The 25,589-nt window shown below is 36.0% G+C and overlaps 1 protein-coding gene across 7 annotated transcripts in view; it reads left to right on the forward strand.

The window, feature by feature from the left end:
- PALS2 (protein associated with LIN7 2, MAGUK p55 family member) overlaps nucleotides 1-25,589 on the forward strand; it is a 107,514-nt gene that overhangs the window by 20,036 nt on the left and 61,889 nt on the right. The window contains exon 1 of one of the 7 annotated variants that reach the window (XM_019825607.3): nucleotides 1,475-1,617. The exons of 4 other annotated variants lie outside the window; for them this stretch is intronic. In XM_019825607.3, coding sequence (XP_019681166.2) covers nucleotides 1,596-1,617 — 22 coding nt within the window. In that variant the 5' untranslated portion in view covers nucleotides 1,475-1,595. Of the gene's footprint in view, nucleotides 1-1,474; nucleotides 1,618-5,146; nucleotides 5,261-25,589 lie in introns of those variants that run through there. 2 more of the 7 variants (XM_006929252.4, XM_045052512.1) reach the window with 2 other exon arrangements.

Here is a 25,589-nt window from a genome sequence, read left to right on the forward strand (position 1 = left end):
ATATTTCTGAATTGGTTGATAAATATCTGAGTGCCTACTGTGTGTCAAATTATTGCCCTAGCGCCAGAGGAGATAAAATGACTGAATTTTTAGTGAAGGGAGACAGACAATAAGCAAAGGTACTTCAGATGAGCACTCTGGATACAAACCTAGTAGGAGGGAGAGTGCCTAAGTGTGTGTGTGTGTGTGTGTGTGTGTGTGTGTGTGTGTGTGGAAAAGGCTAGTTAGGATTGAGTGTTTAGGTTGTTTCTGGGGAGGTAACATACTGAGACAAATGAGAGAGGAAGGATATATGTGTGGCTATCTGGGAATTATTTCAAGCAGAGAGAACAGAAAATGGTAAAGATGAGAAATGGGAAATTAACTAGGCCTGTTTGAAGTACAGAAAGCAGGCCAGTGCGACTGAGGATAAGCAGATTGGGGAGAGATTGTCAAGGGGGAACTCAGCGGGGCACACAGAGTGCCAACCCGTGAAGGCTGGTGTAGGCCATGGTCAGGATTTAGAGCATTTTATAAGTGCAGTGAGAAACCATTGGACAGTTTTGGCAGAACAATAACAAAATCTTTTTTATGTTTTAAATAATGTTTCTAGCCCCTCTGGAAAATACTGTTGAGAACTAGAGTGAAAGTAAGTGACCAGTTGAATGGCTGCTGAAGTAAATAAGCAAGAGGTGATGGTGGTTAGAGTAGTGATGGCAGTGGAGCTGTGAGAAGGTCAGGTTTTAAGTCCATTACTTAAGATTACTTTTCTTCAATCACCTCCGTCATGGCTGAATTTAAAAACCATTTTATTACTGGTTCTGTTATGAATTCTAGGTATTTTTGTAAGTGTATTATCTTGAAAAAAGAAACTCGAAATTTATTACCATAAAATAACCTAGTTTTCAGATACTAAAAAATACTCAAATTTGCATATTTAATAAGATTGAGCAGTGATCCTATAGTCAGTCATATTTCAGGTTTATTAGTGCTTATTGTATAAAAACATTTTCAGATAGTTCCACTAGTTTAGTTATAACAACTACATATTTTCTTACAATAAGTAATGAAACTTTGACCTGCTTTGTTAATTAGTGGTGAGGTCAGTAAAAATATTCAAAACAGGACTACTACACTGTGAGAGTAAATTAGGGACAGCGCTATTTACTTGAGCTGTTTAAAAAATAAATCTCTGTAGATCTAGCTTTTCTCTGGATGAGCTCTGCACTTTAACCAGATACTTCTAGACATAGTCTGGAGCAGGAGCCAGGGTGGGGAAAGATTGGGGGTTGGTAGACTAGTTAAGAGAATTTTAAAATAGTCTCTGCAAAAGAAGATAAAAACTTTAAACCAAAGGTCTGAGAGTGGAAAATTTGAAGATGATGAATTTGAGACTTTGATGAAGCAGAATAAAAATATTTGAAAGAGAATCAGATATTTAGAAGTTAGGGAGAAGAAAGAAAATCCAATGGCTTTGAGATTTTAAGCTTTGGAGAATGGGTGGATGGTGATGTCATAATAGAATATATAGTAGGAAGAGTAGGCTCAGTTAGGTGAGTGAGTAGTTTTGAAAATGGTAAATTGAAAGCACCATCTTTGGGACGCCCAAAGAAAGTATGTTAAGGCAGTCAGAAAAAGGTGAGTGCTGTCACTAAGATTTGAAAATCATGTTCATATAGAAACTAGTTACAGTTCTGGAAGTGAATGAGATCACTCAAGAAAAGAATGAAAACCCGAAGGACGTTAAAAGCAGTGATGGTTGTCCTCAAACAGGATGAGGACAGATTATGTAACTGATTTATCAGTCAAGTCATTCCTAAATTTATTTACAAAGTTTGGAGAGAATAGTGGCTGGGGAAGCCAGAAAGCAGTGGCTGAGATGGGAAGGGTAGAGAACTGAACTACTCTTTAGAGGAGCTTGGTGGGGTAGGAAAAGGAGAGGGTATGATTTAGGGAAGAGGGAAGTGGGGTTCCAAATAGTTATTTAAAAGAATTATTACTGAAGGATGAGGTAGATGTTAGCACATTTACAAAATGTTTAAGTATAAAGTGAGGAAAAATTAGTGACAGTGTAGGAGAGAAATGACCTTTGTTTCATGGTCCCACAGTGGGCGAGAAGGATTTGATTCACTGCAGCCTTGTAGGAGAGGAGGGGCATATTTTCTTCTGACCTTGGAGAAAAGGAAGGAAAGAATGGTGCTGACATATCTGATTTTAGAAGTGGAGGGAAATTTCAATAAATCATAAATGATACCATTTTTTTTTCCTTTTGTCTTCTAAAAAAATCATCTGTTGGCAATTTAGTGTAGTGAATGTTTGAAATGGGAGTATGGGAGAACCCAAGAAGGGGCAAAATAATGGAATTGTGCAGCAGTATTTGGGAACTTGCTGATTTTTGGAGAAGCAGGGAAGTTTGAAAACCTGGGGAGAAGAATACATAAGAGGACACTAAAATGGGGGAAAGAGCTGTGGACATCAGAAGTGAAGAGAGAGGAAGAGAAATTTGATTCCCTGATGATTTTGTCTAGGGCTACCTATTTTGAAATGAATGACGGCAAGCTTGCCAGAACACTGGGTGACTCTTTTCACTAAGTCTAAATGTAAACTACATCATTAATAGCATTTTATCAAATCAGAGCATATGAGGGAAGTTTTGTTAAAGCAGAAAACTATCATTACAGAAAAGGACTTGTAAAATATCCTGCAATATTTGAAACTATTATGTAACCTTTAAAAAAAATTATGAAAGACTAAATTACCATATTTTTAGTTCATTTTGTTACCAGTATTCTCAAAATGTGGTATGTAGCTCAATCCTTAGCTGCTAAGAAATGAAGTCTGGTAAGGATATCCAGTTGTGTCCAGTGTTTATGCTTGCCATAGGGAAATACACAATAAGATTTAAATAGTAACAGTGTTCAATTGTTATTTCATCTGTTTGGAGTACTCTTTCACCACTTTAAATATATTGCATGTTCTTTAAGTTTCTTATAACCAGAAAGTCTTCCAGATAATAAATGTGAGGTAACAACCTAAAATAATATTTTCATTTTGGATGGGATATAATTTGCTCCTCTTACCAAGGTAGGACCTCTTTGGACTTTGTAAATTTCTAAAATTTTGTTAAATAATTAGTAAAGCTAAGGCTACGCAAGGTTTTCTTCTGGACCTGTAAAATCAAAATCTTCTAATATTTGAACTATGTTTTGACATTCCTGTTGCTAGGACTCCCCATGTGGGGAGCTGGTGTCCCTCTGTCTTTTCACATGAGCATTCCTGCCCAGAGGACATGACTGAGTGACATTATATCTGAGAATATTTCCCACTTTTTTTCACCATCAAAAATAAAGTTTTGTGCTTTAATGCAGTGCCTTGTAATGTTTTGCTCAGTGCTTTTAAAGGCTGGTGTAAGTACAAATGGACACAATCTGAGAGTGCTAAGACACAAAAATACTCCAAATTGATGGCTAATTCTAGTAGCTTGTAAAATATCTTTGCATAGAGAGATCTGTGTCATTTTATTATAATATTATAATCTGAATTGTATTTGAGTACAGGTCAATGATTTTTAAGTCCCAGTTTTTTGTTAGAGTGGAATTGGTAGGTACAAGTTAAAGAAAATGATTTGAGGGGCACCTGGGTGGCTCAGTCAGTTAAGCGCTCGATTTTGGCTCAGGTCATGATCTTGCATTTGGTTCATTTGAGCCCTGCGTCAGGCTCTGTGCTGACAGCCCAGAGCCTGGAGCCTGCTTCGGATTCTGTGTCTCCCACTCTCTCTGTCCCTCCCCTGCTCCCTCTCGCTCGCTTGCTCTCTCTCTCAAAAATAAACATAAAAAAAAATTTTTTTTTAATGATTTAGGTTGACATTAGATACACATGGCAGTAAGTAGAAGCAGTTTTATGATGAGTCAAATAAGATTGACTAAAAAATTCCCTTTTATTTAGGTTAAATCTTTATACTTACAGATGTAAAGAATATTCATACCTTTTGAAAATTGAAAATATTCTTTGTAGGCTTTTAAATGTTGGTTTTATTTTATTGTTAGGTTGAGTGGAATATTTTACTAAAATATATTTAAATATGTTAAATATGTTTAATGAAGCTTATTTTCCAAGGACAACTTGGTCATCCTTGCCTTCAAAGAAAAAGCCCTATTTGTTTTTAACTCTGAAAGAATGGTTATAATTCTCTGATTTTTCTAGACTCAAACTGGCATTACGACTTATACATGAGAGTTGTATTTTTTTGTACTTTTTAAAAATTAAAATTGTTAGTGTACATATAGATGAAAGACTGACAGTACTTCTCAATTTTATCTCTATTTCTTGCTCCCCAGAGGCTACTACTTGAATTTTTTAAGATGTCATGTTTATGCTGCTGCTTCTTGATTTGTTGATTTTAACCATTATTGAAGATGAGGATTTAGTTCTTTCCCACTCTCCTCCTACTCTCTCTGTCTATACACACTTTTGATTCCTCAATTCTCCCAGTGTAATTATATTAGTAATTTTTATTAGATCAGGATTTATTAACTGATCCATTAGTAAACTATAGTTACCTTTCTCCATTCTTATATTTTTATTCGTTATTATTTGCTTAGTTCTGTATATATACTACTTATCAATAATCCAATCCCCAAATCTCTGCTAGTTTTCTAAATCACCTTTCAGTATGTTCATTCAAATTTATCAATTTTATTTTCTTGAAGATGTCACTCCTGGAGGCTTCTGACCTGTTGAATATGGACTCATTATTCTCTATACCTGATACACACTTGTCATCTTCTCCTGAGAATTACTTTTGCCTTTCTCCTAGTTTGCGTCTTCTAGTATCTCCTGGTATCTAATGTCTTTCCTTTTCTATGTTGCTCCTTTGTTTCATGCTTACAGAGCAGCACACCTTTGTTTGTTTGTTTTTAAATCGTAGAAAAAGTGTTGTGGTAGATTAATTTTGTGAAACCGTATAAGCAAGTCTGAAAATAATTTTTAACTATCCCCACACTTGATTGATAGTTTGTCAAGGTAAAGACTTTTAGGATGGGAATGTTTTTAAATGCATCACTTAATTATCTTCTATCTTTAGATGTCATTATTGAAAAGTTTAAAAGCACTTTGATTCTTGATTCTTGACATGTGAGTGTGGTTTTTGTTTTTCCTTTGTCCCTAGTGTTGTGAAATCTCACAGTGATGTCTCGTGCTATAAGTCTATTTTCATCTGTTTCACTGGGAGTTATATGCCCCATTTAGTCTAGCAACATAATGTTTTCCAGAACCAGAAGGAGTAAGTATTTCAATAACATTTTCCTCCCCTCCAGGAGGAAAATTTATTCTTCTTTATGTAACTCCTCTTAGATGCCCTCTATCAGGTCGTGTAATTCTCTTCTATTTTTCCTGCCTCTGTGCTTTTCTACTTCTTTGGTTTTTCCCTGAATTTATCTTCCATGATTTCTACTGAATTTTTTATTTCTACTTTTGCATTTTTGTTGTCTAAGAGTTCTTTTGTTTCCTCTGGATGTTCCTCTCCTAGAGCAATCTTATTCTGATCTCATGAATGCAATATTCTCTTCTTTCTCTGAGAATGTTGATGTTTATTTTCTTTGCCCTGAATAGTTTCATTATTCCAAGTCAACTTTACCTGTTTGATTGTTTATTCTGGTCTGTATCTTTCATGTTATAGGCTTTTCTCAGCATCTAATATCCCAAGGTTATTGGTTCATTGTTAAGAGTGGAAAACTAAAAACATAAAGCACATTTTGCATTTTGAGCTTCTCTGTAGACATTGTATGACTTGATTGGGGGTTTAATACGTGAGCTTGATGTCTATGTCTTTCCTGTTAGGTTGGCCATATCTTGAGAGAAAACCCTTCACATCTGCCTAGAAGGTCAAGTATAGGCTAAAATAAAGTCTTCTGATAGTCAAAAGGGAGAAGCAGATGGAGGGGTTGTTTCATTATTCAGTAATTCCGTTTTCGATATGATTTCAATCCCCTTTGTCCAGAGACAGTTCTTACCTTAGTGTCTCTAGAAAATAAACCTCTAGTTTTTGGTCCTCCATGGTGGAGGGTAAGGGGCAAACACCCTGCAAGGAGGGTGAAGTTGAATTATTGATAAGTAGTGTATGAAAATAAATATAACTCTAAGAAAACAAAATTCAGGAATGGAGAAAGGCAGCTACAGTTTATTAATGAATCATCTAACAAATCCTGAACTAATATTTTCTAAGTCTCCTTATTATAGCCCCCCTCAACTCAGGTACCTTGTTCTGCTAATCCCTGGGCCTTTGGACAATTGAGATGATTTTTTTTTTGCTTTACCCATAGTTTGTTTAAACTTTAGCCTCTTTGGAATTGCTCAATCCATTCACTCCTTTGCTCACAGGTTTTATAGCTTCCAAAATCAACTTTTCTCTCATTCTTTCCATTTTTGTAAACTTAAGCTGTTAAAAGTAAAATAAAATTATAGATACACGTTTATTACATTTTAGAGGGGAGAGAACAAAATTAGATATGTTCAATTTACCTTTCCCTGAAAATATTGACATTTGTCCTCTTGAATAAAAAAATTTTTTTTTTATTTACTTGTGTATTTCTGTTTACTTTTCTTTCAAGCTTGACACTTGATTTTGTCAAATCCAAGCACACCAAGTTTGGAGCCTGTCAAACGGAAGAGCTGCTAAAAAGCCATTCGTTATTTTATTTTATTTTATTTTATTTTATTTTATTTTATTTTATTTCATTTCATTTCATTTCATTTCATTTATTTTGAGAGAAGAGAGAGCATGAGAGCATGAGCAAGGGAGGGGCAGAGAGAGAGAGAGAGGGAAGAGAGAGAATCCCAAACAGACTCCATGCTGTCAGCACAGAGCCCAAAGTGGGGCTCAAACTCATGAACCATGAGATCATGACCTGAGCTAAGATTAAGAGTTGGACACTTAACTGACTGAGCCACCAGGTACCCCTTAATTTAATTTAATTTAATTTAATTTAATTTTCATTTTTTATTTTTTTTAATGTTTATTTTTGAGAGAGAGAGAGAGACAGAGTGTGAGCAGGGGAGGGGCAGAGAGAGAGGGAGACGAGAATTCGAAGCAGGCTCCAGGCTCTAAGCTGTCAGCACAGAGCCTGACACAGGGCTTGAACTCATGAACTGGTAGATCATGACCTGAACGGAAGTCGGCTGCTTAACTGACTCAGCCACCCAGGAGCCCTTTAATTTTGTTTTTTTAATTATGCTTTAGGTACGAAGATCTTTGATAAAGAGCACCCTTCAGCTTTCTCTCCCAAAATATTTTTTTTCTCTAAGAGTCACTGCAGGTATCTACGCTTTGCTTCAATTTGAACTTTTATTTAGATTTCTTGAGTGTTAATATGACCTATGAATTGGCTCCTTTGACATGCTGGTATTATTACAAACTCAAGGTAATTCCAAAATAACTTCATATTTTACTTTGGCATGTATCAGATGATTGTACAAAATTTTATCTCCAATTTGGGCTGAAAGCTGGGTAACGGAAGGAAAAATAATTCAGAGCATTAGTTGAGCATTTTTTGAGTACCTATTGTATACAAGGTAATATACTGGGCTATGTAGAAGAGAATGCTCTTGTTCTTTGAGAGGTTATAAGAGAATAGGGAGCACACAGGAAACACCTAGTGAATGCTGAAAAACCATTATTTCCTCTCATTTTACCAGATATTTTAAAACATTTGGGGAGGGGCACTTCGGTGACTTAATGGTTTAAGTGTCCCACTCTTCATCTAAGCTCAGTCATCTCACGGTTTGGGAGTTCGAGCCCCGTGTGGGGCTGCGTGCTGACAGTGCAGAGGCTGCTTGGGATTCTCTCTCTCTCTTTCTCTTTCTCTTTCTCTCTCTCTCTCTCTCTCTCTCTCTCTCTCAAAATACATAAACATTTAAAAAATAAAAAAAAAATCTGGGGAAATAAATTATGAATGTAGGGGCGCCTGGGTGGCTCAGTCGGTTAAGCAACTGACTTCAGCCCAGGTCATGATCTTGTGGTTTGTGAGTTTGAGCCCTGCATCAGGCTCTGTGCTGACAGCTCTGAGACTGGAGCCTGTTTCGGATTCTGTGTCTCCTCCTCTCTCTGCCCCTCCCATGCTCATTCTCTGTCTCTCTCCATCTCTTAATAATAAATAAATGTTTAAAAAAATTAAAAAAAAAAAAAAGAAATTATGTATGTATGTTTTCCCTTTGGATCTTAGCTTAGCTTCAATTATTAATTATTATAATAGTCCTTTTTGGAATTATGTCATGTACAGTGACATAATTTGAATCTTTAACCATTATCACTCTTCCTTCAGTATTTCTTGCACTTGATAATTTCCTTTAATCCTAGGAAATTACTGCAAGTGAAGAATATGAGAGAAGAAAGGCATTTTTTTTTTTAAAAAGCAGACGTTTTATATTTAATCCTTTTCTTTCAGTAAATACATTTGATTCAGTGGCTATTTATCTATTACAATCCAGGGAGACAGATAATAAAATAGAATGGTGATAAGTGTCTTAACTCAATGTTAATTGTCGCATCCAGCATCTCTGGATCCTTTTGACTGCAAATAGTTTTTAATGGCCATTTCTGACCATTAACCTTTATTTCAGTCATCTACTGTTCTTGCAAGCATTTGTTTCCGTCACCTGCTGCTTCTGAGCACATTATTACTGGCAACTCATTTTCTTCCATCTTACTAAACTTTGTAACTGCCTCCAAGTTTTTGCAGGTTATTTCTAATTCCATTAGCATGTCCAAACACTTGGCATGGCAGTAGGAATGTTGAGAGATGTTGACCTGTGGAAATTTGTGTGTCTACTCTTTCAGGGCTAAAATCATAATAAAGTCATATTGCACAATGGCAAGACTAGAACTAGAAACTGCCATTTTCTCATACCCAGTGCCCTCTCCACTACCCAAACTAGATTGTTGCATGATTTTTCTTCATACCTGCCACTTGTTAAAATGCAGACCCTCAGTGATAGAAATGAGCTTATCATATCCTTATGCTTATGGTCAGTTCCTTGCAAGGAAGGTTGCTTATAACCTATGATTACAGCTGCAAAAGTTAAGCATGGTTTGAGACCAGTCAGTTGAACTGAACTCTCAATTTTTTTTCTCCTGTTGATCTGTTTCTGGCATGTCACTTAGTTTTGGGGCTTCATTTTTTTCATTTATAAAGTGGAGATAATACCTAACCCATCCAGCTTACAGCATTTATTTAAATATTTTATTTACTTTTTATTTATTTTAGAGAGATGATGCACGTGAGTGGGGGAGAGGGGCAGAGGGAGAGAGAGAGAGAAAATTTACATGGGACTCAATCCCACAACCCTGGAATTAGGACCTGACCCAAAATCAAGAGTCTAACACTCAACCAACTGAACCACCCAAGCCCCCCCACAGCATTTTTAAAAGACTAAAATGGGTTAGAAAATGTAGGAAGGGATAATAATCTACACATAAGGTGGTTAGGGATTCACCAACTTAGGGAAAATGCAAAGATATTTATTGAATTGACTAATGTGGTTGGGAGGCAATGGACAATTGACCGAGAAATGAAATGGAAATAAGATAGTCTCTGTATCTATAGTGTTATTTAGGCAAGATTCAAAGGTGGTGGAGTTGTGAAGAATACACATTGTTAAGACTTCTGCCACCAATACCACTTGATGATTTTGGTTAAATTAGCATGTGTAGGTGCATGTTTATATTAGAAAGGTCTAAAAGAGCTCTTATAAGAGGACTGTTTAAAGCAACAATAGTAAGAAGTTCTTCCCAAGTCACTTAGTATAAATACAAAAGATTGTTTTATCATTTTATAATTGTGAGAGAGTAATATAATATTATAGGAGAGTAAGTTCTCTGGCCTGATAAATCAAGAACCAATATCAAGATATCTTGATAAATCAATATTTATCAAGAATCAATATAGAACTTAATTTTTAGCAGTCTCAAATCAAATACCCTTAGAGCTACATGTGGGAACTACAGTGTGTGTGAGTAAAAGTGAAAGATAAGTTGTTTTCATTTATACCCACAGTGTCTTGAAGCCTCCGTTTTCTTTTTGAAATCTGTAAAGGCTTTGATTAGGGCAAAAATGGGAAAAATACCTGATTTGTAGGATTTGTTAATGAGTTTCATTTACTCTAATTGTTTACTATAGGCCTTAAAGAAATCTTTTAATTTAAAGCCAACCTGCTAAAGTTTTTAAAAGGTATTATTTAGTGTGACATAGCCGGAAATGGCTTACTCAGAAAGAAATCCATGATAAAAAGTACAAACTAATACATAAGGAATAGGATATTTAAGGGTTGCAGTATTCTCTATAAGGAGATTATCTTTGGCAAATTCATGACCTGAGGAATGAGGCTAAGCATTTTTCCCTAATAAAATCTTGTAGATGGTAGTACTTAATTTTATTAGGTGAAGTGATTTTCTTTAATCCTTATGGGTCTGTACGGAAATCTCTAGGAATCCTCTTGATAATGATTTACCAAATATACAATTCATAGCTAGAGCAACCTATTAAGTTATTGTTTTTTTAAACATGTATATGTAAATATGTTAATTTTGTAACAATTTTAATTATTACCAGATAGAGCCGAGAGCCTTTTAACCAACCCTTCTTTCAATCTTTCTGCTCTTTCCTAAGGGGTAACACCTGTTACACTTTGTTTTATATCTTTCAGACTTATTCCTATAAACATATTTGTACCTATGGAAAATACACAGTTTTGTGTACTCCATTTCTGTAAATACCACACTTGTTTTTTTCCCACAGAAAAATGTGTTTTGGAGAGCATTTTCATGTTAGTACGTGAAAAACCATGTTCTTTTAAATGTTTGCACATTATTCATATAGGATGGATATTTACCCATTCTCTTCCGAAGTAACATTAAAGGTTGTTTCTGTTTTCTTCCTATGTTTTTGAATAATATCACCATGCGCATCCTAAAAAATTGCCTCATTAGAAGCAGCATTACCAATTATGATTATCTTTTTCACTTGTGACAGTGAAGGTTTAAACTTTGAAAATCTTTATTAAAAACATTACTTGAATTCTAATAATAATGGCATGAAGAGGCTGGCAGTTCCCCTGTGCAAAAAGTAAATACAAAACTGGACAAAATCATCAAAAACAGCCATTTAGGAGTACTGGAAATTGACCAAAGGCAGTTAAAAAATTGATCTTGCACAACTGTTAGGGCTTGGGGTGAGAATAGTGTGAGTCTATGGCCTTCATGCCTGATATCTTCCCAGATAGATACCTTCCCAGATAGATACCTTCCCAGATAGATACCTTCCTAGCACCCCTCTGTCCCTTCATTTGGTGAGAACTGAAGCTTTACCAGATTGGGTCTGACAGAAAACTAGCAGCTTTGCTTCCAGAACTAGGGGTGATGTGACTTAGGGAATGGGGGACTAAGAGGGAATACAGAAACCTGTGGCTTTGCTGGTGAAAAGTGGTAGCTTTGGTTAGAAACAAAGAAAACCTGCTGCCTTGCTGACAATGGTTTGGAGTGAGCAGTGGACCAATAGAAATTTCCCAGAGAAATCCTAGAAATGAGAGAGCCACAAAAGGGCTGAGATAAGCTCTCCATATAGCTCTGGTTGCCTGGGAAACTACATATGTGGAGGGGAGACCGAGGGAGTCTGGCAAAAAGTTCAAAGCAAGGGAGACTAGAGTCTAGGTTTGAATCCATTCCCCACTCTATATACAATCAACTGGCAGATGGTGGAAATTGTACAGGCTTGAGATGTTAAAAAAGACTCGACGACTCTGAAAAATAAAATGAATGCCCAGTTACTGTAATATATTAAAGATTCAGTTTTCAAGCAGAAACTTCTGGACATGGAAAAATAAAGGCAAGAAAGAAAAGCCAGGAAAATATGACCCATAATCAGGAAAAATAGTCAATGGAAAACGCACTCTGAGCTTGATGTTGGATTTAACAAAGACTTCAAATTGGCTATTTTAAACAGGTTCAGAGAATTATAGGACAGTTTGTTAATTTTCAATAATCTCAATAGAGAATTTAGAAAATAACCAAATAGGAATTTAGATTTGAAAAGTACAGTAATTAAAAAATTAATTAGATGGGCTCAACAGCAGATTTGAGGTAGCAGAAAAAACATGAAGATAAGTAAAAGGTATTCAACCCAAAGGAGAAAGAGAAAAAGATGTTAAGAAAAGTAAACAGAGCTTCAGAGACCTTTGGGACAATGTCAAGCATTTCAACATGCATGTAATGTGATTTCCAGACAGGAGGAGGACAAAGGGACAGGAAAAATATTTGGGGGTGCTTGGGTGGCTCTGTCAGTTAAGCGTCTGACTATTGGTTTTGGCTCAGGTCATGATCTCATGGTTCATGAGTTCGAGCCCCACATCGGGTTCTGCACGGACAGTGTGGAGCTTGCTTGGGATTCTGTCTTTCTCCTCCTCTCTCTCTGCCCCTCCCGCATTCTCTATGTCTCCCTCAAAATAAATAAACTTTAAAAGAAAGAAAAAGGGGCACCAGGGTGGGTCAGTTGGTTGAGTGTATGACTTTGGCTCAGGTCATAATCTCATTGTCAGTGAGTTCAAGCCCCTCGTCGATCTCTGTGCTGACAGCTCAGAGCCTGGAGCCTGCTTCAGATTCTGTGTCTCCCTCTCTCTCTGCCCCTCCCCCAGATTCTCCCAGAAATAAACATTAAAAAAAATTTTTTTGAAGAAATAAAGGCACGAAACCACCCCAAATTAGGTGGAAAATATAACTCACAAAGGGTTCCAGTATGGTAGAATAAACATGCTATATCCTGTCTCTCCCAGTGAATGCATCTATAAAAACAGAACTGAATATAGGAGTATCTATTTATAGATTAAAGGGCGATAGTACCAGGCAGTTTGAGAAGACAACCAGGTATTTAAATACCACTGAATTTATGTTGAGTTTACTTTTGGTGTCTCCTGAACTAGCCCCAAACCCAAAAGTTGGCATCAGAATGAACAGTGAGAACTTTCAAAACCTTCTAGTTCTGGCTTAAAGAACAAGATACTCAGAGTGCAGAAATCTCTTTTTTCTTATTCTGAGTTCTCTTGCTCCCCAGTCCCCAGGAAATCCTTTGGTAGCACTGTTGAAGCAGCTGCAACAGCCAAGAAGACTAACTCCAAGGAAGGAAACCTTCCTCTTCTGCTGAATGAGTTGTGATTTTAGTAAGTACATGGCAGAGTAGGTTAAACAGAGCCCCTGATTTTTGGCTGGAGCATTGGTAAAGAGCATCCCAGAGAACTAGAAGTACCAGGCATATTTATGGAGAGGAAGTAGTCTAGAAAGGGACCCCTTAAAGTTGTTTATGCACTCCTGGACTCGCCCTTGAACTGTGCATGTTTCAATCTGACCCTAACATAGATGTTGAGTACTGAAACGCTGATAGACTACCACCTAAGTCCCATGATGCATATGTGGGACAGATCCAGATAATATTGTGAAAGTTTTGAACAGTTTCGTAGTTTCTGATGATGTTAAAAATATACTGATCATGTGACCCAGCAATCTCCTAGATATTTACTGGGGAGAAATGAAAACTTAAATTCATAAACAAGCATGGAAGACTAAACTAAAATGGCCATAGTACCTCAAAAGGTCAGAATCAGAGGCCTGCCCTCAACTGACTAAATTGCTTGCTAAAACAAAAATATCAACACTCTCCATAAGTTTTCAGCAAGATTCAGTCTCATATGTTAAAATATACAGCATACATTCCAAAATTATTTGGCATGTTGACAACCAGGAAAATGTTCAACTCACATGTGCAAAGATAACAGACACAACACTGAGATGACACAGATGTGGGAATCATTTGAGAAAGATTTAAAGCAGTTATTATAAATATGCTATGACAGCGGTGAGCTCTCTCGAAGCGAATGGAAATATAGAATGTCTCAGTAAAGAAATAGAAAACAATGGAAAATTTGAACTGAAAAACACAATAACAACTCATTGGACAAGTACAATAGCAAAATGGAAATGACAAAGAATCCGTAAACTTAGAGATCAATAGAAATCTATCCAACCTCTGAACAAGAGAGAAAAAAGTTTGAAAAAAATAATGAGCAGAGCTTCAGGGATCTGTGGGGTAATAGCAGAAAATCTAACATTTTGTTTCATCAGACACCCAGAAGAAAAGAAGAAAATATGGTGCAGAAAAAACTATTTGAATGGTTGCTGAAAACTTCCCAAATTTGGTGAAAGGCATAAATCTATAGACTCAAGAGGTTCAACAAACTTCAGTTATCGATAAGTTCTATGAAATACATGCCCAGTCACATCATCAAACTGCTGGGAACAAGACCAAAAAAAAATACTGAAAGCAAAAACCACTAATAGATGAATGATTTAAATTAATGGGAATTTCTCATCAGAGATTATAAAGACCAGAAGGAAGTAAAACAGTTTTAAGCATGGTGGTAGGGAGGGGATATATCAGTCCAGAATTCCTTATTTAGTGAAAATATCTAGATGCTGCCTGTTTCTTATCTTTTTTGTTTTTGAAGAGGACTTTTTTCTTAAAGCATTGCCCATAGTAGGAAATTGTTTCTAGCAAGAGTGTTGGTGGAGCTAGAGAGTGTTATGCTAAGTGAAATAAGTCAATCAGAGAAAGACAAATACCATATGATTTCACTCATGTGCAATTTAAGAAACCAGTGACCATAGTTGGGGGGGAGGGGTAGGGAATAGAGAGGCAAACCAAGAAACAGACTCTTAACTATAGAGAACAAACTGATGGTCACTGGAGGGGAGATGGGCTGGAGGATGGGTTAAATAGGTGATGGAGATCAAGGAGGGCACTTGTGATGAGCACTGGGTGTTGTATGGAAGTGATGAATCACTAAATTCTACACCTGAAGCTAATATTACACTGCATGTTAACTAACTGGAATTTAAATAAAAATTTGGAGGAAAAAAGTCTTTTCTAACTAAGAATGCCAGAAAGTTACACTAGCTGCTTTTATAAGACACTTGATTTATAATAGGAATATTGATAAGTTCTTTACAAATGGTAGTTCACTTTCATTTCTGAATTAAATTTATCAGATGATGACAAGGTGCAAAGTGGTCAGTTAAGATAATGAAATTAGGGGAACCCTCAACTATTTTTTTAAACCATGTTTTCAAGGTAGGAAAAAATATATTTAAATTGCTGTTATTGGGATTTGTTTTTCATTGACACTTTGAATAATTAGCAATAGTCACAATGAGAGATGAAGAGACTGAGTTACAGAATATTAGCCTGAGCAGAATATTTAGCGTTTACATGTTTTTAGTAGGTGAGTCATTTAATTTTGTTGAATAACCATATGAGCTGGATCATTGTCATTTATTTTTTGCAGATAAGGAAATAAAGGTGCTGTTAGGTTTATTTTGATGCCACGTTGGAGGAAAAATGAGATTAGAGTTCAGAATTTGGTTCTCTCTAAAACCACTCCTTTTGCTGCACAAGTTCTATGCATTTGTACTGATATGTCTTTATGAAGCAATTCATTATTATTGTAAAGATAATGAAATGAGGATCTCCTGATGGAAATGTAATTGATGCACCCTGTTTAAAAAACAGTTTCACAATATCTGACAATTGAAAAAATCACATATCTTCTGAACTAGCAATTCTACTCTTAGTATTTACTCACTTATGGTACATACATTTATGTGTATATGTATATGTGTATGGATATAGATCTGTAGATGCTGATTATAAATGATAACTGCAGAAAGTGGAAGCAACCTGTATATCTTTCAGGAGAGGACAGACTAAATAGATGTTGATGCATCTATATAGTGAAGTACTAGATATATTGGAAAGGGTGAGCTCCAATATGGAAAGATCACAAAGATATTAATAAAACAGTCACATTTGTATAAATAAAGGATATATTTAAATACAGGCATAAATTTTGTCTAGAAGGCTAGAAAGCTCTTTGGAAGAGATTATTGTGTTAAATATTTCAACATAACTAAACTTTTACCACATACGTATGTACACATACATGAACGTATTTTATGTATATATGTGTGTGAATGTATGTAATGTTTCTTTAAACTTATTTTGCATCAAAACTTTGACATTCTTATTCTGTTATCTTTTGGCATTCAATATTACCAGTAATAAATGGCATGGAAGTCTGATTATTGTTCCTTTTACACAACTCTTCTTTTGAGAAATACCCACTTACCCCCCATTTTTAATCCTCGGCATTGTGAGATGTCACTTAGATGTGGCCAGATCTGGATCTTTTTCATACAATCTGCTCTGTTCTTGGAAAGCCTTTCATTCTGAAGGTTTGCATGTCATTTAAACTCAGGGACGTTTTTTCCTATTGTTTGACAGCTATTTCCTCATCCTTGTCTTTGATCTTGTCTTATGAAACTCCTAATAGGCACTATTGGACTTGCTTATGTGTTTTTTCTCATGTTTTCATCTTCTGCATTTAGGACTTTATCTTCACTTGATTTTCCAGATTAGCACTTTTGACCTTAACAGTCTTATCATTTAGTCTACTGTTTGAGTTTTCTAAACTTGACAATATTTTTAATTGCCAGGAACTTTTTCTTATTCTCTAGATGCCCCGTTTTCTCCTTCTTAGTTGCCTGTTCCTTTATGAATGCAGTAGTCTCTCATGTATCTCTGAGAATGCTAATAAAAATTAAAATTTTAAACTGTATTCTCAGCACCATCTGTTTCTCCTTAGTTGAGTTTGTTCAGCTTTGTCCACTGTCACTGATGTTTTCTTTAGATGTCTGGTGATCTTAGCAGTTGGTTTATATTGATAAATGAAGGACTAGGTTGATTAATCCAGAATATGTATCTACTGAGGATAACCTCTATAGTGTATAGGCTGTCCCCTGAACCTGCCCCGCTCTCTCTGGAATGAGAGGGCTTGAGCAGGGGCTGAGTGGCGAGCCTTAGGCAGGCTTCTTCTTGAGATTTGAAGGCAAAGAGCAGGTGAACAAGCTAGGAACCCTCGGATAGCTAAATTGAGAGGGAAGAATTTACCCTGGAGATAAAACATATTAGTGCAAGCCTTTCTGTTGGAAGAACAGAAGGGGAGAAGATGGTACCACCTATAGATGTGTTAGAAAATGCAGTAAGGGGAACTTTAGGTTGTCATAATTGTAGAACACTATAGGCATTTGGCAGAGAACAATCCTGTGCCAAAAGTATTTTTTGTTCCTGAAATGCTAATAGTTTCCTGTTTCCTGAAACACTGTGTATTTGTGTATTCCCTCCTATATCGTAGCCTTGCCTCCACCCCTTCTTCTTTAGTGTCCATTATGAAGAACCAGATTTACCTTGGCCTCTGTGCTTCTTTGTTCAGGTCCCAACATTTGTGTTAGGAACCCTTCCCATGCGGAACACCTACCCACTGTCTCTGTGAAGAAATGTGTGGGTACTTAGGTTAAAATCTATGCTCTTGTGTATGGGATTCCTTATTTACCCTGTATGGTTGCCCCTCCACTGTGCCTGTGCTTTTGTTGACTTCAAGCTTAGATTTTCTCTAGGAATACTTTAGGAAATACAGCTTCATATAGATAAATAGGTAGATAATAGATTTTAAAAAATTAATGTTTATTTTTGAGAGAGAGAAAGAGAGTGAGCATGAGTGGGGGAGGGCAGAGAGAGAGAGGGAGACAGAATCAGAAGCAGGCTCGAGGCTCTGAGCTATCTGCATAGAGCCCGATGTGGGTCTCGAACTCATGAACTGTGAGATCGTGACCTGAGCCGAAGTCAGATGCTTAACTGACTGAGCCACCCAGTCACCCCATTTTTTGTTTGTTTGTTTGTTTGTTTGTTTGTTTAGAGAGAGAGCACAAGTTGGGGAGAGGGGCAGGGGGAGGGAGAGAGAGAAAATCTTAAGCAGGCTCCATGCTCAGCATGGAACCTAATGTGGGGCTTGATCCCATGACCCTGGGATCATGACCTGAGCCAAAATCAAGAGTCGGAACTGTGATTCCTTCAAAGTGTTCTTATCACTATTGTGCTTTGTACACATGTTTACACATTTTGGTTTACTAGTTTTCAGTTTTTGGAGCAAAAATAGTATGTTTGTAGTCGCTTCAACATGTAACATCATACCTAGCCTATAAGCCTTTAGCTAATTTTGATTAAATTAGCTGAGCACGTTCAAAGTTTTTTTTCTTTGATTTGGTATAACTGTAACTAAATTAGAATTTCAAGATATTAGTTTGAGAGCTAAAATATTGACAGCATATTATCATTTTATGGAAAACAATTGTTACTGACTTAACATTAATGATTTGCATGAACTCTGCTGTGATGGTTAAATTAGTTGTGTGGAAATACTGTGTCACAATTTAGTTGTAAAGAAACCTGACTTGGTCCAAACCTCAGTAGAAATTTGTCTTAGAAATATATTTTTAGAAAGAATTTTGATGCTCTGTTGCAACTACATGAGAAGTAGTCCAAATGACTTTTTAGATACCTCCTTTAAAATTTTGATTAAACCTTTCCAAAAGCACATAGGAGGAGATTTTGTTTTTCATTTCAGGAATTCTGTAAATTATCCAGGGTGGTTCTGCTGAAATAATTGTTGTTTTATCTATAAAATATAACAACAGAAATAAATTTTAACATGGTATGAAAACTTATGTGTCATATTTTTTTAACTTTTATTTATTTTGAGAGAGAGAGCGCGCACAAGTGTGAGTGGGGGAGGGCCAGAGAGAGGAGAGAGAGAGAGAGAGAGAGAGAATCCCAAGCAGGCCCCACACTATCAGTACGGAGTCTGATGTGGAGCTCAAACTCATGACCCATAAGATCATGATCTGAGCCAAAGTTGGATGCTTAGCCGACTGAGCCACCCAAACACCCCTTACCTGTCAAATTTTCAATGGGAAATCTAGTTTGTTGAGTTGAATGGGAGTGAATATACCACCAAGTGTGGTTACAAAAGGATTTTTTATCTTAAGACTCTAATCCTAATTTATTAAGGATAGCTCATTTAATTATAGTTCTAAAACTAGTTAGAAATGCTTACATAAAACAATTCTAAAGAGTTTTTGAAACAATATAGGTGGGTAAACTTATTTTTTATATTTACCTTACATACTGAATTATATTCTAGGAAGTTAGAAATATAGAGAAGGATTACTGAAAAAGCCATTTTAAGTAGACTAAGCATTGAAAGATACCATTTCTATCTTTATGGCTTATTATACAATTTGTGGAAAGTTAGTAGTTTTAAGGTTACTGCTTTGTAAACTACACCACATTTTGCCAATTCCTAGCAGTAGGCAGATATTTTGTTTATACATAACAACACATAATTTAAAACCATTCTTGATTTTTTTTTTCTTTCGGTGTTTATTTTGAGAGCGAGAGAGAGAGCATGAGCTGGGGAGGGGCAGAGAGAGAGAGAGGGAGAGAATCCCAAGCAGGCTCTGTGTTGTCAGTGGTGAGCCCAGTGCGGGCCTGATTCCACAACCCCGGGATCATGGCCTGAGCTGAAATCAAGAGTCAAATGCTTAACCAACTGAACCATACAGGCACCCCCTATTCTTGATTTTAGTAGGAGAAAAATGGTACATTTTTGTGACTGAAACTGTATTATGAAGAACGTAGGATGTACCAGACTGTGGGCTGCTGGGAATATGGGTTTGAACAAAACAGATACAATTTCTATGCTAAATTAGAGTTTAGAAAAGAAATTGTACATTAAAGAAATATCAAAGTACTTAATTATAGGTTTATCAGAGTTATAATGTATAGAATACTGTGAAAATATATGTTAGGAGAATTTATCCTAATTGGGGCAGCCAGGGACATAGAAATCCTGCTCCTAAAGGGTGAGTATGAATTAAATACACAAAAGTGGTTGTGAATATGGGGTGGTAAGTGGAAGGAGGACTTTGCATCAGGACAGGGATAGGATTGATATAGCTAAAGCTATAAAGGATGGTGCAGATTGAATCTAGCAATGTATTACAGGCCATAAAATCTAGGTTTCAGTTAATTACACACAAACACACACATATACACAAGAGAGGCTCTCGTAGTCTGGACAAGAAATGATGATGGCTAGGACTCATGAGGGGGTGATGGAAAGAAGTTGTTATATTCCACAAGTATTTAGGAGGTAGAGTCTACCTTTGCTCTAAGTTAGTTTCTTTTTGTATTATTCCAATATTTTTTTGCTATTTTTTGTCCTTTTTTTTTCTCTTTATTTTTGTAGGGCTTTACCTTTATTAATACTTTGCTACTATTTTAATAGAAGTTCTGAAGGGAAAGAATATAAACTCAAGTAGTTATTCTACCATATTTAACTGAACCCTACCCACACTGATTTGAAATGTCACCTTTAGCATATTAAATCCTGGTTAGCTCATCTCTTTCCTTTTTTTTTCTTTTCTTTCATTTTTAATTTTTTAAAAGATTTTATCTCCTTTTTTTTACTTTATTTTTTAAAATTTAATTTATTTTTTAAATTTACATCGAGGTTAATTACCATATAGTGCAACAGTGATTTCAGGAGTAGATTCCTTAATGCCCCTTACCCATTTAGCCCATCCTCCCTCCCACAACCCCTCCAATAACCCTCTGTTCTCCATATTTAAGTCTTTTATGTTTTTATATTATTTTATAATGTTTTTATATTATTTTTGCTTCCCTTCCCTTATGTTCATCTGTTTTGTATCTTAAAGTCCTCATATGAGTGAAGTCGTATGATACTTGTCTTTCTCTAATTTCGCTTAGCATAATAAACTCTAGTTCCATCCACGTAGTTGCAAATGGCAAGATTTCATTCTTTTTGATTGCTGAGTCATACTCTGTTGTACACACACACACACACACACACACACACACACACACCACCTCTTCTTTATCTGTTTATCCATCAATGGACATTTGGGCTCTTTCCATCCTTTGGCTATTGTTGATAATGCTGCTATAAACATTGGGGTACATGTGTCCCTTCAGAACAGCACACCTGTATCCCTTGGATAAATACCTAGTAGTGCAATTGCTGGGTCATAGGGTAATTCAATTTTTAATTTTATGAGGAACCTCCATACTGTTTTCCAGAGTGGCTGCAACCAGTTTACATTCCCAAGCTCATTTCTTTCAAGATTTGTTTGTTGCCATTGCTGTGTCAATACTGCACTATTTTAATTTATACTGTTTTTATACTTGATAATGCAGGTTACTCCTTTATATTTATGCTTTTGTTTTCTAAAATTATTGGCTACTTTTACCCATTTTCTCTTTCAAATAAATTTTGGAATAATTTTATTAAAAAAATCCTGTTGGGATTTCTATTAGGATTTATTGATTTTTTAAAAGAAAAATTTGGAGAGAATTGACATTTTTATAGTACTAAATCTTCCTATCCCAGGACACGGTCTCTTCATTTATTTATTTTAAACATTCTTCATTGTATTTTATAGTTTTTCTCATACCTGTCTGGATGAATATTTTTATTTTAGCATTTTTTACTATTTTTGCAAAATAGATTTTGTTGCTACTGTGAATGGGATCTCTTTTTTCCCTGCAATGATGTTTTCTAGTTGGTTATTACTATTAGGAAAGGTGTTTTTTTTTTTTTTTCTTTATTGCTCTTATGTCTAGTCACTTAGCAAAACTCCTTTAACTTAAAACTCCTGACTTAAATAATTTTTTAGCTGGTTCCTTGAGACTTTTCCAAGTAGATAGTTAACATCTGTAGTTTTTTAAAATGTCATGTCTTAATACCTTGGTTAAAACTTACAATATAGCTTTGAAAAGTACTGGCCTGAGTGGGCATTCTGGTCTTATCTTTGACTTTAATGGTAAAGCCTTTGCCATTTCTCCATTAAGTATGATAGTTCATATAGATTCTGGTATAAAATGACTTTCTTCTATTCTTATTATGGTAGCAGTTTTCCATCAGGATTAGGTTTTTAATTTTATTTGATGTGCTGTATTCAAAACATTGAGATGATAGGGTTTTCTTATACTGTGACAAATTACATTATATTTTTCTTAATGGTAAGTCATCTTTATATTACTAGGATAAAGTCTACTTGGCTATTGTTACTTTTTAAGACCTTGTTAGATTAAATTTGCTAGTACGTTGTTTAAGGTATTTGCATATATGCTCGTTAGTTTAATATATCATTTTTTTTTCAGTTTTGAAATCTGCATTGAAGTTGGAATGCTTTCAGTCCTTTCTATACTTTCTTTTAAAAATGTGAAGTAGCTCTTTCTTGAAGGTTTGATAGAATTTATTCTTATCTCTCTCCTGGCCTGTGTCTTTTTGAGAAGGTAGATCTTTGAAAACCTTTTCAGTTTCTTCTATTATAATCTATTTCTATTTTTATCTTTTTCTCCTACACTTCTGTCGTTGACATTTTCCAGGAAAAATCTCTACTTGACTAGATTTTAAAATAAAGTTGTTTATTACATTCTCTTTTTAATCTTCTTTTTGCCTGCAGTTACTTTCTCATTGCATCCCTAGTGTTACTTATGTCTTTTCTTAATCAGACTAGCCAAGCATTTATCTATTTTTATAGGTCTTTTGAAAGAGCCAGCTTATTGATCAAATTATGTTTTGTTTTTTATCGATTGCTGCTTTCCCTTTTATTAATTCCTTCTGTCTATTAATGAATTTCCCATCATCTTGTAAATTTTGGTCTTTGTGATCCACAGCAGTTTTTTTTTATGTTTTTCTTCTCATAAAGAAAATTTTTAGTGGGAGAATTTTTCAGTTTGATCTCCCTACACATTATAATTTCATCTTTTTTTCTTTCTTTTACTCTTTCTCCTCCCCGCTCCCCACCCCAGTAATTCTGTTTCTTTGGCAGTTAATGTTTCTGTTTGTTGAATTTGGTGAGTCATATTCATGCCGCTAGCTTTCGTAAGTGTTTGATGATTCTTGATTTGTTCATTTTTGTAATGGGATGATCTGGATTAAATATATTTTTAAATAAGAATTCCATTTATATGTGTCATTGAATATATATGCCATATATATGTCATAAATAAGAATTCCATTTATATATGTCATATTTTTCTCTTAAATAAGAATTCCATTTATATTTTTCATTGAATGTAGCTTCTGAATAAAGGGTCCATCCTATAGTGATTATGGAGGAGGAGTGGAACTTGTAGGAAACTTTTGAGTTTTGGGGTTTTCTTTTATCCCTGGAATCTCTGAGTAAAGGAGGACACTTTACTTCCCTGGCTCCCACTTAACTTTGCTAGGTCCCCACTATAGAGAGCTTCCTCTTTTATGTGTTAAGGTTTTACATACATTAGATTTGATAGGTTTAATTTATGTTTTAATATTTTATAGGGTTAATTTTCATTACTTTTTGTTACAATTTTCTCACAGTTCCTCATTTTTTTCATATGCTTTGAGGATAATTTTGTTAAAAAGAACAATGGCATTTTTTGAATAGGTCATGTTATTAGATAACTAATTTATAAAGTCAGACCAATGAATTGATTTAGAGGAAACCATTCCGTCACACCATCCCATAGCATCCCAATACATGAGGGAGAAAGGGATTATGCCAGGTCAGAACATTATTCATTTTATTCATGATAGTATGAAATGAAAGTGTCAGAGCAAATCCTTGCATGTCAGGGAAGTTGTGTTAGTGTTTCCACATCCTGGTTTAACTGGAACACCAGGGTAGGTTGTTCCATATACACCTACTGCCTCACCAGTTTCTTCACCAGTTTCTGTATGCCTACCCTACTAATCTACTCCAAGATGCCCAAAACCCAGATGGTTCTCATTCAGTCACGTAAAAAGGGGAATCCATGGAAGAGACCAAGTCCCTTGATCTCAATTCTCACCTTTGGGATTAGATAGCCTGGAACAAGGCAGACAAACTATGATCAAAACCAAGAAGGGGGAAAAAAAAAGGAACAAGAAAAAAAGTGAGGACTTTTAAGGAAGCCTTGACAGGAATGTTAAAAATAACATCTGAATTCAACTCCAGAGAAAAGTGTTACCAAGGGAAAACAAAGTGTTAGTGGATGTTCTGAAACTGCCTATAAGAAAGGGTTGGAGAATGATCTCTAGGAGCTTGGGACTCAGTGAGGCTTTGGCTTCCAGTCTGAACCTGCCCAGCAAGCACACTGCAGTCCGTTTGGCTCAGTCTTCAATGAGAGTCCTTCAGCTCTATCAGAGTACTCCCCAGTGTGTTACATTGTCCTCAAAGTTCTGTAATTCAAGGAAGTGCTTGGCATGTTGACTCTTCTAACTGGAGAGGAGGTTTTGTACATGATGGCTGTTGGGGAGACTTTAGTTAGGTCTCTAGCTGCTGACTGTTGGTGTTGCAGACAGCTCCCAATTTGTGCCTTGACCATGGTGGCCATCTTGGTCAGGGTGTCCTGTTAGAGCAAGTACTCTCTCAGTACTTGCTACAGACCCATATCCCATAGTGGGCCATCTAGCCATCCAGCAGGAACAGGGTACCACTGAGGGCTTCAAGTACTCCATGAAAGGAGTACTACTGATTCAAAGTTCTAGCAGGTGGGGGGGTGGAGTTCTCACCCATAATGGAAGGGGGATACCAGCCTCAGCTTGAAACGGGATCTCATAGGCATGGATGGCATCCAGAGCTTTCATCCTGGTTAGATAGTTGTAACAATTCTGATTTCCTTGGGTTTCCATTGTACCAGCCTTACATCATCATTCCCAAGGAGCTAGGGTTCATACTGCATATCATGAAGTCTGAATAGTGGAATATCAGGTAGGAGCATGGGTCCCAAAGGGACTTGAGGTCCTTTTCAAGATTTCCTTGTAAAGCACATGATTTGCTTTTTGCTAAAACTAACAATGTATACCAGGTTCCTGTAGACATTCACTAGCACAACATTGCCCCAGGACAACCAGTTACTGCTGAACACTGTGGCCTCCCCAACCTGTGGAGAACTGCATTGGTTTTTCCCACTTCCCTGCCTCATCAGCCCAGGTTTCCTGGAACTCCCTGGCCATTTCCTTATTGGGGGGGGGGGGGGGGGGGGGGGGAGGTGGGGAACAAGCCAGACCTGGCCTGAAAACATGTGGGAGGGTCTGTTGCATTTTGATTAGAACTCCATTAAATGTACAAATTAGTTTGGGAATGTTTGACAACTTTATAACATTCAGCTTATCAGTTTCTGCGATAAAAGGGAAGGGGGCAGTAGAGATTTTGACATGGATTGCATTAAGTCTGTAGATCAGTTTGCCAATTTAGCAACATTAAGACTTCCAATCCATGGAAATAAGGTATCTTTCTATTTATTTTAGTCTTCTTTAATTCTTTCAATGATGTTTTATAGTTACAGTGTATAAATCTTGCATTTCCTTTGTTGCATTTATTTGTAATTATTGTTTTAGTGCTCTTGTAAAAAGAATGTTTTCATAATGTCATTTTCAGATTATTCATTGTTAATATTTAGAAATACAATTGATTTTTGTATTTTCGGGTTGTATCCTGCAACCTTGCTGAACTCAATAATTTTTTGTGTGTATAGTTTAGGATTTCCTATATACCAGGTATTATCATCTGCAACAATAGATAGTTTTACTTATTTCTTTCCAGTGTGGATGCCTTTTATTTCTTGCCTAAG

The sequence above is a fragment of the Felis catus genome, chromosome A2 (assembly GCF_018350175.1).
Source record: "Felis catus isolate Fca126 chromosome A2, F.catus_Fca126_mat1.0, whole genome shotgun sequence".
Classification (NCBI taxonomy): domain Eukaryota; kingdom Metazoa; phylum Chordata; class Mammalia; order Carnivora; family Felidae; genus Felis; species Felis catus.